At 44.8% G+C, this 11932-nt stretch overlaps 1 protein-coding gene and 1 long non-coding RNA gene across 2 annotated transcripts; one reads left to right on the forward strand and one right to left on the reverse strand.

The window, feature by feature from the left end:
• Window positions 1-224: 224 nt before the first annotated feature.
• On the reverse strand, window positions 225-2872 carry LOC309706904. The gene is made up of 3 exons (XR_014276821.1): window positions 2803-2872; window positions 2221-2279; window positions 225-2031 (listed from the first exon to the last, which is right to left on the reverse strand). It is a non-coding gene; the product is annotated as an uncharacterized lncRNA (long non-coding RNA).
• gdf5 (growth differentiation factor 5) lies at window positions 2506-11277 on the forward strand. The gene is made up of 2 exons (XM_082533896.1): window positions 2506-3630; window positions 9763-11277. The coding sequence occupies exons 1-2, from the start codon at window positions 3147-3149 to the stop codon at window positions 10710-10712; spliced, it is 1434 nt and encodes a 477-aa protein (XP_082390022.1). The 5' UTR covers window positions 2506-3146; the 3' UTR covers window positions 10713-11277.
• Window positions 11278-11932: the final 655 nt, after the last annotated feature.

Consider the following 11932-nt stretch of genomic DNA (forward strand, 5'->3'; position numbering starts at 1 on the left):
AAGTGTGGGTCGAAATATTACCACAACGACATGAACGACCCATAAAGTCACACAGAAAACCATTACTGCAGCTCCTTCACACACTGTTGTAACATTCATTCAGTTCAGTTCAATTTTATTCTCTTAGCACCAAATCAGTCGCCTCATGTGCTTCACCGTATGCCGTAAAAACACACTGGTCAGCAATTAATGACGTTCAGTTGTGATGTGTTTTTAAGGCGCTGTCACCTGGAGTCAGGTCTGAATGTGCAACAGCGCAGTCTGTTACCGGTCACATCCAGTCGAGCCGATCCCAACAACTTTGAGTTTATGTGCGATCCTCGACAGCATCATCTGATCACTCCTGTCCATCTGTCATGGTCAATGATCAGCGCACACAGAGACTGAGGGGGGCAGAAAAGCAGCTGAGGTCAGAGAGAATAAAGAGAGGGAAAGACAAACACGGCACCAGAACCAGAACCAGCTCCAGTTACAAACCACCAGAGACCAGCTCCACTGCCGGGAGCTCCGGGTCTGAACCCTGGCTGCTAATTATTCCCTGAGCTTGGTCGAAACTAAATTTATGGCACCGAGCTGGAGCTGCTCGTGGCATCATAAATTAAACTGGCAAACAGTGTTAGAATCAGAACCGACCGCCTCGTCCCCCGAGAAGAGAAGCAGACCAAAACACTGTCAACATGGATGTGTGAAAACTCCAGGTTTTATAATCTTTTAATGTTTAATAATGTAAACAGTCAAATATGAGACCCACAAGTGTGTCAACTGTAATTTAAACAGGATAATATAGTAAAATTAAATAGATGTAATACATTAAAACTGTAATGCAGTACAGTCGTTGATGGCTGTGTAGACTACTGACAGAAATAGATGGAGAAAAAATACACAAAGTGAGTTTAACGGTGTACAAGAGGCAAACAGAAAAACAAATCCCCACAACACCAGTCAAGCTAAAAGCATGACAGGTACTAACTGTGGCCCAAAACGACATATTTACTAATATTCAGGCAAAGCATTTGCCTGAGGCCAATTCTTAAGATTTAGGTACAGTTATAATTATGCAAAATACTTAACGTATAAGCTAAAGCACTGCACACCAGGGGACACAACAGAAAGGCATTTGTGACATTAGCAGGGACTTCAGATACCAGTATGCTATTAATTATTCCAGGATCACACTAGTCAGTATGCCAAAATTCCCAGGAAGTCCTGCAGTGACCTAAAGGCCCATTCTGGTAAACATGACAGCCACAAAGCTCGGCACAGCGGAAGTGGACATAGTGCACAAAGTGGTGTCTCAGCAATGTCCTCGGCACAGGTTAATCCCCTCCACTGTCCCATCAGTGGTGGTCCACACAGCCTGGACATCTGTTATGTTGAAGGAACTCGTTTTAAATTTCTGTACTTATAATAGCTTTAAACCTCCCAAAGTCACCGTCTGCTATGAAAAGAAGGAGAATAAATAACGTTTATGTCATGTTGTGAGAAGATATCAGCTGAAGTTGAGTTAGAAGAAGTCTGAAGATATTCCAGCACGCTGTGAAAACGCTGCCTCCTGGTGGGGAAAGCTCTGATAAAACACGGAGAGGATAATGACAGTAAAACAATTACCGGTACAGTCATGAAGGCTGGCTGATGACATGGTGACAAACATGTGGTCTCTTTTCTCTACCTGGAAACTCCTTCCGCTGGTTGCTGTGGTGGTGCAGGGCATGCTGGGATAGGTAACACCAACACAAGCTTTTGTGATGGTTTGCTTGCTTGTATAGTCTGTATAGTCTTGTCTGTGTGGTCTATTGCCACAGTGCAGTGGGTGATGGTGGATGGAGCAGACCGTGGAGTCACCAGACTTCTGAAGCTCTTCTTCCACATGACTCCACCAGCGCACAGCCTCACTGGTGGTGGTTTTTGTTCATGTTAGTTTAAATAAATTTGATGTCATTGTTCTTCATCCCGTGTCTCACTCTTCTTTCATGTCTTCTAAACAAGTGTGAGATGCTGACAGATGACAGGTGAAAGTAGTGACTGTGGCTGCTGGAAGACAGAATAAAGGCTTTTTAAAGCAGGTTTAAGAGAAGCAAGTGTTTCGTGTTTTGCATCGATACCTGAGTATGCAGTGGGACAGGATGGCAGCTCACAGTGCTGACGACTGAAAACGTGAAAGGTGGATGTACCAACAATGATGTCACAGATTTCAGTTTAGAAGGTTGGATTTTTTTTTACCTTTATAAAAACTGTGAAGCAAAGAATCATCCAGAGATGCTGCTGAGCGATAAAAATATCTGTTAATGAGAACAAAGAGACACAAAACAGAAAAGTGTCATAATCTGTACTGCTGAGAAACACAACACAGATCAAACCGATGAGTGGAGATTTTTATTTCTGCGCTTTCTGGCTCTTTTCAGTGATGTGAACTTTTTCATTACCCTCCTGTGTGTGTGTGTGCGCGTGTATGTGTGTGCGTGGGGGGGGGGGGGGGTCCTTTCCGTGTTGCAGCTTCAGTGAGTCATTGGTGGAAAAGAGGGAGGAAGATTTGAGGAGAAATATCGCTGTTAAATGAGTTTGGGCAGCATGACATCACGCGGTAATTAAACCAGTTTTCTGGAATTCCGTTTCCAATTCCTGCGCTCAGGTTCGCTGGAGGAGTTCTTCGAGCACCTGCAGGTTGGTGTGTGAGTGAAATATTTTCACTGGACGGAGTTCAAACTCTGGAGAGAGAGAGGGAGAGAGAGGGAGGGAGGGCTGCGGCATTACGCCATTCTTCCCTCTGAGAGAAAAAAAGGGGGATTTAAAGAAGTTTCTTACAAGACTTCCAACAGTTCCGCGGAGTGTTTATGCGCCTCTCAGCCCGGGCTTTGCGTTCTGCTGTGCCGGGTACATCTCTCCAGCACTATGCTCCTCACACATGACGCGTGGGACAATAAAGCTGTGCGGGATTTGTTTCTTCTGCTTGTAGACGTCCGTTACAGTCTCTGCTTTCACCGCCTGGCACGTGTCTCTGGCGAGTTTCAGGCGGGGGCAGCAGCTTTTGTGCATTTCTCGTGAGGATGACCCACTCGGATTTACTGCTCTTTGCCACTTCAGCTTCCTTGTGATCTCACTGCACTTCGCTACGATGACAGCCTGGCGGGAGGCGAACGCGCTTTAGGATGAAAGCTGTGACGCGTCTGTCTCTGCTGCTCAGCTGCTGGACCCTGGTTCACCTGCATCCCGGCCCCACGGCGCGTGTCCGCGCAGGTCCGCCGGTAATCAGAGGAGAGGCGACCAGGGCGACCAGCTCAGGGCGCACGGATCCCGTGCGCTCCCGGCTCCTCGGCGGGGATGCGCACGATAAGGCGCACGCTCCCGTTGCCATTAACGCACATGCACGAGCGGGTGGAGGAGGTGGAGGTTCATCGGGGAGAAGTTTGGGAAAAGTTGCGGCCGCGCGCACCGCGTCCCCGCAGAGAGCCCATAGTGCGCCGGCTCCGGCGGCGCAGCGGGGGGCCGCGAGCCACAAACAGCCGCTCGTGACGCCGCACGACTACATGCTCGCGCTGTACTGGTCTCTCTCCAGCGGTGACGTCAACGGCAGCGCGCTGCACGAGGCCGGCCTGGCCAACACCATCACGAGCTTCGTGGATAAAGGGCAAGGTAACCGCATCACCCACGAGCCTCTCTGCGTGCTCCCACGAAACACAGTGACACGCTGTTAGTGCAGGGATGGTGGCAGACACACACCCAGCTGAGCTGTGATGGGTGGGTGGGGGTCCACGCTGTGGGGGCAGCAGGACAGCTACTTCATGATGCGTTTGTGCCCCTGGTACTCTGGGGGATTAAAAAAGCAGCTGGAGCAGGAGGTTAGAGGAGATCTGAGGAGCCAGAGGATGAGCAGAGTGGCTGTTAGCTGCTTTTAAAGTCTCACTTTAGAATCCACAACAAGTCCAGACCTCACATCCACAATTCATTAACAATTAAAAAATGGGGAGTATAAAAAGGATGTCACTGGAACTTCAGGTGCCACAGAATGAGAGCTGCTTTAAGGGACTGGAGACCAGTGTGGGGGGCACCAGATGAGGGTGGTGCTGAGGGCACAGGCTGAGGATTGTGGCGTTAAAATCAGGAGGTCAGCAGTGAGTGGAGTATGATGAGAAGGAGCGTTCAACAAACTGGGCGTCAGATTCCCTTTCTGACAGCCAATTAGCTTAGCTTAAAGAAAAAGCTCCATCCAGAGCTAACAGAGGATGTGATTTAGCCGAGAAGTTCAAGTGGACGTAATTTTCTCCTTTTAGTTTTTCTCCTCTTCCAGCAGTACGCAGTCATGTGATGTTTTAAATACTGAGGTCAGTCATCCAAAAGCTAAGGCTACTCTGAACTCTCAGTTTTAGATATTTTTTTTTCTAGATTTGGATCTGTGTGATGTCAGTAAGATTAGATATCCTTATATGGTCCTCCCATCACAGAAGCCACACCCACCTGCTGTTTAATCTGTTTTTTGAGAGGCGTAGCCAATCAGAAGCACTATTCTATTTTTCTTTCAGTCTTCCTTTATGTATGTATGTTTATGTAAAAGCTGACACTGACTCATTAAACCACCTTGTGGTGCAAACTGGTATTACAAGAAAAAGACAGCTTGGCTTGAATTTGAAGGAAGTTGATCTCTAGCAGAAACAGAGATGATGCCTTCATTTAATTTTGGAAGGTTTTAAACTGCATTTGAACACAGAAATGTGAAAGTGTTTGATTTTCAGTTATAAACAGAGGCCTGCAGGTGTATCACAACTACTTTCATCAAACCAGATTACAGCTTTTAATCTTTACACATACACCTTTTTTAAAAAAAAGATCCCACTCTCTGGACTTCCAGGTTCATGGAGGGTGCACTTCTGGGATTTTTCTGACAGAACCGGCTGAGCCAATAGATATGTTTCATTTTCAGCTGTAAAATTGCAGTGTAAAAAACCCTAAAGGACACCAGTGTAGATTTAATTTAGGCCGCATACATCATCGATGCTGGATTTGTGAAAACTAAAATAAAACTTGGGCTTTTTTTTCTACAAACAGCTGGAAATAATTATTTAGCTCCTTTCACTCCTGTTTATTGAGGACTTTCTCACGGGCACCCTCCGCTGCACACTTGAATTTCAGCCAGTTTGAGATTGACAGGAAGTGGAATGGCTCTCTCAGATTGGCTTCAGTTTGGCTCGGGTCACCTCTGCAAGCGTACGGTGGGCGGGGCTTATGGGCTTTATTGTAACCAGCCAGGAGGGGGTTACAAGCTGTGATGGCAGCTATGTTTGTCTATATCTGGTACTTTGGTGGGAGAAAACCAAACAGTGGGGACCAAGGGAGTGAGTTTACATGTATGAAATTAGAAATGCATTCTAATAAGCATTTTTCTAATGACCAATAACTAATTAGTCTGGTAACAGCAGGTAGTGTAGCAGAGGAATAATTTGTGTTTGCTGTCAAACTTTCAGCAGTTTTAACGTCTGGAACATGTCTGTGCACATGTATGCACATATTTATGTATATTTATTCCTTTGCAGTTGTGAGTCTGTGTGTGTGTGCTGCCGTGTGTTTCTAACATCTGGTCGGCTCTCAGTGATATATACGGCCTCGTGAAGGTAAATAAACAGTGCTCACAGCCCTCCGTGTCATGTTGTCTTTACGATGTAAAACAGTTTTAGAAGCGTCTTTAAATGAGCGAAGTTTCATGTTCCTGCTGCTGCTGAAGGTTTACATTTCCACCACTTAATGTACTTTTAATGTGGCCTTTATTTGTTCAGCGACTCGCTGCTGACTTCGTCCACATGCTGAGACGAGGAACTGATCACCCCGACGCTCGTTATTTACCTTCTATCCTTTCATTCACTCTTACTCGCTTCCTTTTTTCTGCCTTTATTCCTCCGTTACTGCTGCCGCTCCTTCTTTCTTTCTTCCTGCCACATGCAAGGCTGAACCTACCTCCTGAGGGGCCCTAGAGCAAGGCGTTGCTCTGGGGCCTCCAATGATGCTGTGTGTGAAGCACAGCAGCTAAAACCCTGATTAGTCGACTAAAAGTTCGGTAGGAACACCTGGTTTCGACTCCACCATCGGGCCTTTCTGTGTGACGTTTGCATGTTGTCACTGTGTCTCTGTGAGTTCACTCTGGCTTCCTCCCACCACCCAAAGTGTAGTTAGTGGGGTTAGGTTAGTTGGTGCAAATAGTTAAATAGTCCATCTCTCTGTCTCAGCTCTGGTGACCCGCCTGGGATTAGGAGTGATTTGGTCATTTTCCCCCAGAGTGAGAAATCTTCTTCACCTGGGCCAGCATGTTAAAAAAGCTGAAGCCATGTGTGCAAGTGAGCGCCATTTTCCAGACAAAAGTAGGTTTTTTTGTAGTTATATTACTTTCATAATTTTAGGAGTGGTGATCAGCCTGAAATGTTGAGTTTTCAATTTATAGATCACAAAACATTTGAATTTTAGAGTCTTTCTTGACTAAATCTTGGTGTTTTGGAGCTTTGTTTGAGCAGGTGACCCACATACTTTAGGCTATTGCAGTAGTCGAATCCACCCGGGTTATTTGCTGCATCTCTTCCCCTGCGCTCTGTCCCTGCGTTCCTGTCCACTCTCCACTCACCTGCTTAGATAAAGGCTAAAAGCCCTTAATAACAGCACTTAATAAAACTGTCCATTAACTTTTAACTCCTGAGTAAAACTACTCCATGAACAGTAACCCATAACAACGCTGTACTTTACACGCTTTAATAAACTCATCCAGTCGGCCAACTCTGACCCTTTCCTGGACCAGTTTTGGCCCCTGGACCACGTGTTTGATGCCCTCGATATATCTGCTCATGTGACAAAAAGAAATGTAAATCTTATTTAATTTTGGTCAGTTATAATTTTACTGAGTTATAAATAAATGAGTTTGAAAAAGCTCCTTTCAGAAGCAAAGCAGAGATGTTTGGTTTCAGGAGGTTGGTTTGATCTTGTAAATTTTGGATAGTCTTGTTTTGGCACAGTGAGCCCTGTAATATAAATAAGTTTTCACTGGATGACAAAGGGCCAAAGCCAGACATCTCACCTGAGAGCTCTGCTGCTGCTCGCTGCCCTTCTGTCAGCTATTTTAAAGCCCCGCCCCCACTGGACATCCTGAAAGCTGTTAGTAGAGGGATGAAGTCAGAGTTAAGAAGCCAAACATTTAATCTTGTGTGTTCTGCATTTACATACACAATAATCTGTTCCAAGCCGCTCCTGAAAGACTGATTTTCTGAGCGTTCTGAAGTGATAAAGACCACACCTGAGAGCTCTGCATCCCTCCAACATTATTTATCCTCGCTGATTTACAAGTGCGTGAGAGTTTGTGAAACCAAATTCCTCTCAGCTTTAATCAGACTGTCCAAAGAGGAGTGTGTGTGTGTGTTTGCTGTCTGTCTGCTGTGAATAGCTGCAGGTCCACAATAACAGGCCTGTTTACAGAGCGTTGCGGTCTCCCGGCCTGGTTCTAATGTACTTTTCAATGCATGATAAAGTCCTGGACAGCAGGAGGGGGTGCTGTGAGAACATGTAAGCAGTTTGTGTGCATATGCACAGCTAACTTTGCGAGGACCGGAGTGATTTCTCTGACCTTTGAAGTGAGGACATGTGTGGAACATGAGGACAGTAGTTCAGAGGTCTGTTTGAAGGTTCAGAATTCGTTTCAGGGTTCAGGGTTGATCAGGGATAAATTAGGCTCAGATCATGGGAATATATTAGCCGACCTGGGTCCTCACAGAGAATTTAAAACACATGTATCTGCTGGGTTTCATTGGATAGGGAAGTTTACAGTTTCCCTCACTGACAACAACAGAAAACCATCTACACCATTCAGTTCATGCTTTCTGATGCTGTGCACATAGCATGAGTGTGTATACTTGCTTTACATATGTTATTGGGACTTAAAGCTTTTCACTTACCCGTGAGGACATTACTTTAATTTCAGGACAATTAATATAAAGTAAACCATAAAGTGTTACTCTAAACACGAGTCTTTGGATGCTCATTCTTATTATTTATGTCGATTTCCTTCATAATGCCTGCAGTAGTTTATTGTAGATATGGCAACTGACTTCATTCACCAGTTTTTGCATCTGTGGTTTGAAGCTTCAACATTTACATTTTGGCTACCACCATGTTTTTATTGATTTATTTATTTAAAGCAACGAGTTACCATATTTGGACCAGAAGGTAGAGAGCTCAGTTGCCAGCTGTTGGTAGCCCTTTGTTAGCAAACTGCATCTATAGCACTAATTAACAGGTGTCTGTATTGCTACATTACATCCATACAGTCTGAGTAACATCATTAAATATGTAAAATCTATTGGTTAGGTTGTTTCAGAGAGCCTGTGAACAAAGATGGTGTATTTTGTAAGAAGCTACATATGCCTAGCTGTTTAGTGCTAAATGCTAATACAAACATTGTAAAACCAATCCTAAAATCTATTTGGAGCCATTTCGTACTGCAAAGAGATGCTTTGCCCAAGATAGTAAACGGGGATTAATCTAAACACGATGACACAAATGCAGGAATGTGTTTTTCCAGGTCAGCAGAGGAAACCATATGTTGCAATTTAGAAATGTGTCTGAAATGAAAGAAACAGGAATGAGAGCAAGTTGAAGCCCAGAATAAAATAAATATTACACCAAGATTTCAAACACTGGCCCGTTGAACAAAAAGAAGCAAGAGTCTGACTTGTGAGTGCGAATGGTTGTCAGTCTCTGTGTGTTAGCCCTGTGACAGACTGGCGACCTGTCCAGGGTGACAGCTGGGATAGGCTCCAGCGCCCCTGAAAAGGATAAGTGGAAGCAAATGGAAACCAAAACCAATTGAATTGTAACAGGATATAAAAATATTTGTTGTTAAGTTGGACATTTTACCATTTGATGTTATTGATAAACCTTTGAATCAATGGATATTTGAGGAACTGTAGTTCACTTCACATTTTCGCTCTTGGCAGCTATTACGATGTTTTAGTCTGAGATGTCTTCAAAAATAAAAGAAATCCCAAAATAAAGTCAAGAATGCTGTTCTTTCCTTTTTTAAAGGGTAATAAAAATCTAAACAATAGTAATGTTTTTATAAAACAGACAAGATCCAGAAAAACTATTAGGTCCATTTTTACCTGGAGGGAAAATGTCAACAGTATAAAAGAATAACAGCAGAGCCAAAGCAGAAGAGCACACTTATTTTCTACATTATGGTCATTCTAAGAGAAAGGATGTTTATCCAGGTTAGGCTCCAGCTCGGCTAAATACATGCCAATCACAAATCCCTGTCCAGTGAGTCTTCAGCATCACTTGGTTTCACAGTCAGACCCACAGCTCAATACCAAGATTGTGATGATAAAAAGGGTCATGAATAAAAGTCTATAGTCTGTGATGGGGAGCAGCACTGAAGGAAAGTACAGTATTTCTTTATATTTCAAAATCTGAGATCAGACAATATCTGGATTATTAAAATGGGTTCAATGAAGATTTCAAGTAGGGAGATCTCGTAAAAGATTTAGTTAAAAAAGAAAGAAAGAGTCAGTTATGGAAGTGTATGGACCTGTCAGTGTATTTCATGACCTATATGCAGGAGTCCATCCTTTATGACCTGACGGGTGGCCATCAGCTGATGGCGCTCTGGGGCTCACATTACAGATTCATTCATTTACTCAACAGTCCTTACTTGCTGTGTTGTGTTAGAAAAGTTTGTTACACTATTTTTCTTTTTGCCTGTCGGTGAATATTTACCTGCGCTTTCGTTTCTAATCACAGATGAACGTGGGCCCCAGCTGCGACGGCAGAGGTATCTTTTCAACATCAGCTCTCTGGAACGGGATGGGCTCCTGGGGGCCGAGCTACACATCCTGAGGAAGCGCCTGCCTGACCCTCGCAGAGTCTTGATAGGCTACAGAGAAGGAGAAGGAGGAGGAGTCCCGTCACCGCTCCTAAGGCTGCACACCTGCGCTTCAGGCAAACAAAAGGCCGTTCTTGTCCAGATGAAGGCCGTAGAGGATCTGTTCAGCAGCACATGGGAAGTGTTTGACGTTTGGAAGGTGTTCAGGGGCTTCAAAACCCAGAAAGGCCAGCATTCCCAGGAGCTGTGCTTTGAACTGGAAGCGCTGGAGCACGGAGGCGGTCGCCCCATGGACCTTCGCGCTCTGGGATTCGCTCGACACGGCAGGACCAACAAGGAAAAAGCCTTCTTCTTAGCATTTGGGAAAAGCAAGAAGCGTGACCTTTTTTACAAAGAGATCAAAGCGCGGTCCGGCCACGACAACAAAACAGTCTACGAGTACCTGTTCACCCAGCGACGGATGAGACGGGCACCTGCTGCGAGGGGAGTCAAAAAACCCGTGCAGCAGTCCCTGCCACAGTCCATATCCCAGCACCAGACAGTGAAGGCCAGGCTGCGCTGCCACCGGAGACGGCTCCACGTCAACTTCAAGGAGATGGGCTGGGACGACTGGATCATCGCGCCGCTGGAGTACGACGCCTATCACTGCGACGGCGCCTGCGATTTTCCCATCCGCTCACACCTGGAGCCGACCAACCACGCTATCATACAAACCCTGATTAACTCCATGGACCCGGAGTCAACGCCGCCCACTTGCTGCGTCCCGACACGGCTCAGCCCGATCAGCATCCTCTACATCGACTCGGCCAATAACGTCGTCTACAAGCAATACGAGGACATGGTGGTGGAGTCGTGCGGGTGCAGGTAGCAGACACAGCAAAGACTTTTCATTATATTCAAAGCTAAAACTGGAGTTGGTATTTCAGGCTCACTGCTATGCAACGCACATTACTCCTCACACTCAAGTGGGCTTACAAGAATGCATACCAGAGACTATTTAAGACTAAACAGATGAAGATAAACTCACGGAGGTGATGCTCTGAAACGCCCACTCACTGTGTAATGTTGATGTTGGTAGTGATGAGCATTATGCATCCAATACAATCCAAATAATGGAAACACGACCCGATGAAGAAAGACTCGTTTGGACTGTTTCGTACGGACTTTTTCCTTCTTCTTAGATTTGTATCAAGTTGCTGATTGTTGTAAAGAGTTTAAAATGCCTTGGAAAAATGAAGTGTTATACTTAAAAATGCTCTTTTCCAGCACTTATCTGATGAAGTCATTTGTATGCCTTATCCAAGACCTTTTTGTAAAGCATGTCAAGAATTTCTGATGTATAAATACGAGCCAGGGATGAAGTGCTCATCTGACCTGCTCCAAATTTGGGAAAGCTGCATAAACTCGTGTTCAATAAAAAAATGTCTAATTGACTGAGCTCCAAACTCCTATCAGTGAAAACCTCTGCCCCCCACCCCCTCGAGGATCTGCAGACTAAACTATCGGAGGAATTTGTGAGATTTACAGCTGCCAAATTTACAATTTAACCCAGAAATGACTGTTTGATGTGGAACATGAGTGTTTTACTTGGCTGGCTTGATAAACTGTTGCAAAGGTCTAGTTAAAATTACCAGGAGTTAGGTTTTTTAACTTTGTGCCTATTAAAGGGGACCTGTTCTGCTCATTTCCAGCTCCATCTCTTTATTATAGACTCTGCAAGTAGATTTGCAGGCGCTGAATTCATCATCTGGGTGACTACATATAAAAGATGGTCGAAGCCTCTGTGATGTAACCCACTGGGCTGTGAACTCCACGTTTTGAAATCTCAGTGTCAGCATTTTTCCTCTGGAGCCGGAGCTGGCTGTGAATTATCAGCTGCATTAATAAATTGTACATATATCTGTAAGTTAGCACTAAGCCCCATAAAATAAGATAAGATCAGATAAAACTGGAGCACAGACGTCTCAGACGATCTGGCTAACCACAGAGATAATTGCATCACTCCGACATGTACCTTACTCCAAAACTGACTAACAGCACAAACTGGTCCAAAGATCCAGTTCAGGGACTTCAGTTACCAAAATTATT

Source organism: Aulonocara stuartgranti (assembly GCF_965226115.1).
Source record: "Aulonocara stuartgranti genome assembly, chromosome: 5".
In the NCBI taxonomy this organism is placed as follows: Eukaryota; Metazoa; Chordata; class Actinopteri; order Cichliformes; family Cichlidae; genus Aulonocara; species Aulonocara stuartgranti.

Excerpts from the sequence above, each read along its gene's own strand:
- gdf5 (XM_082533896.1), top strand. The coding sequence starts at position 3,147 with ATGAAAGCTGTGACGCGTCTGTCTCTGCTGCTCAGCTGCTGGACCCTG. Across the intron at positions 3,631-9,762 it reads CTTCGTGGATAAAGGGCAAG|ATGAACGTGGGCCCCAGCTG; the intron begins GTAACCGCATCA and ends TTCTAATCACAG.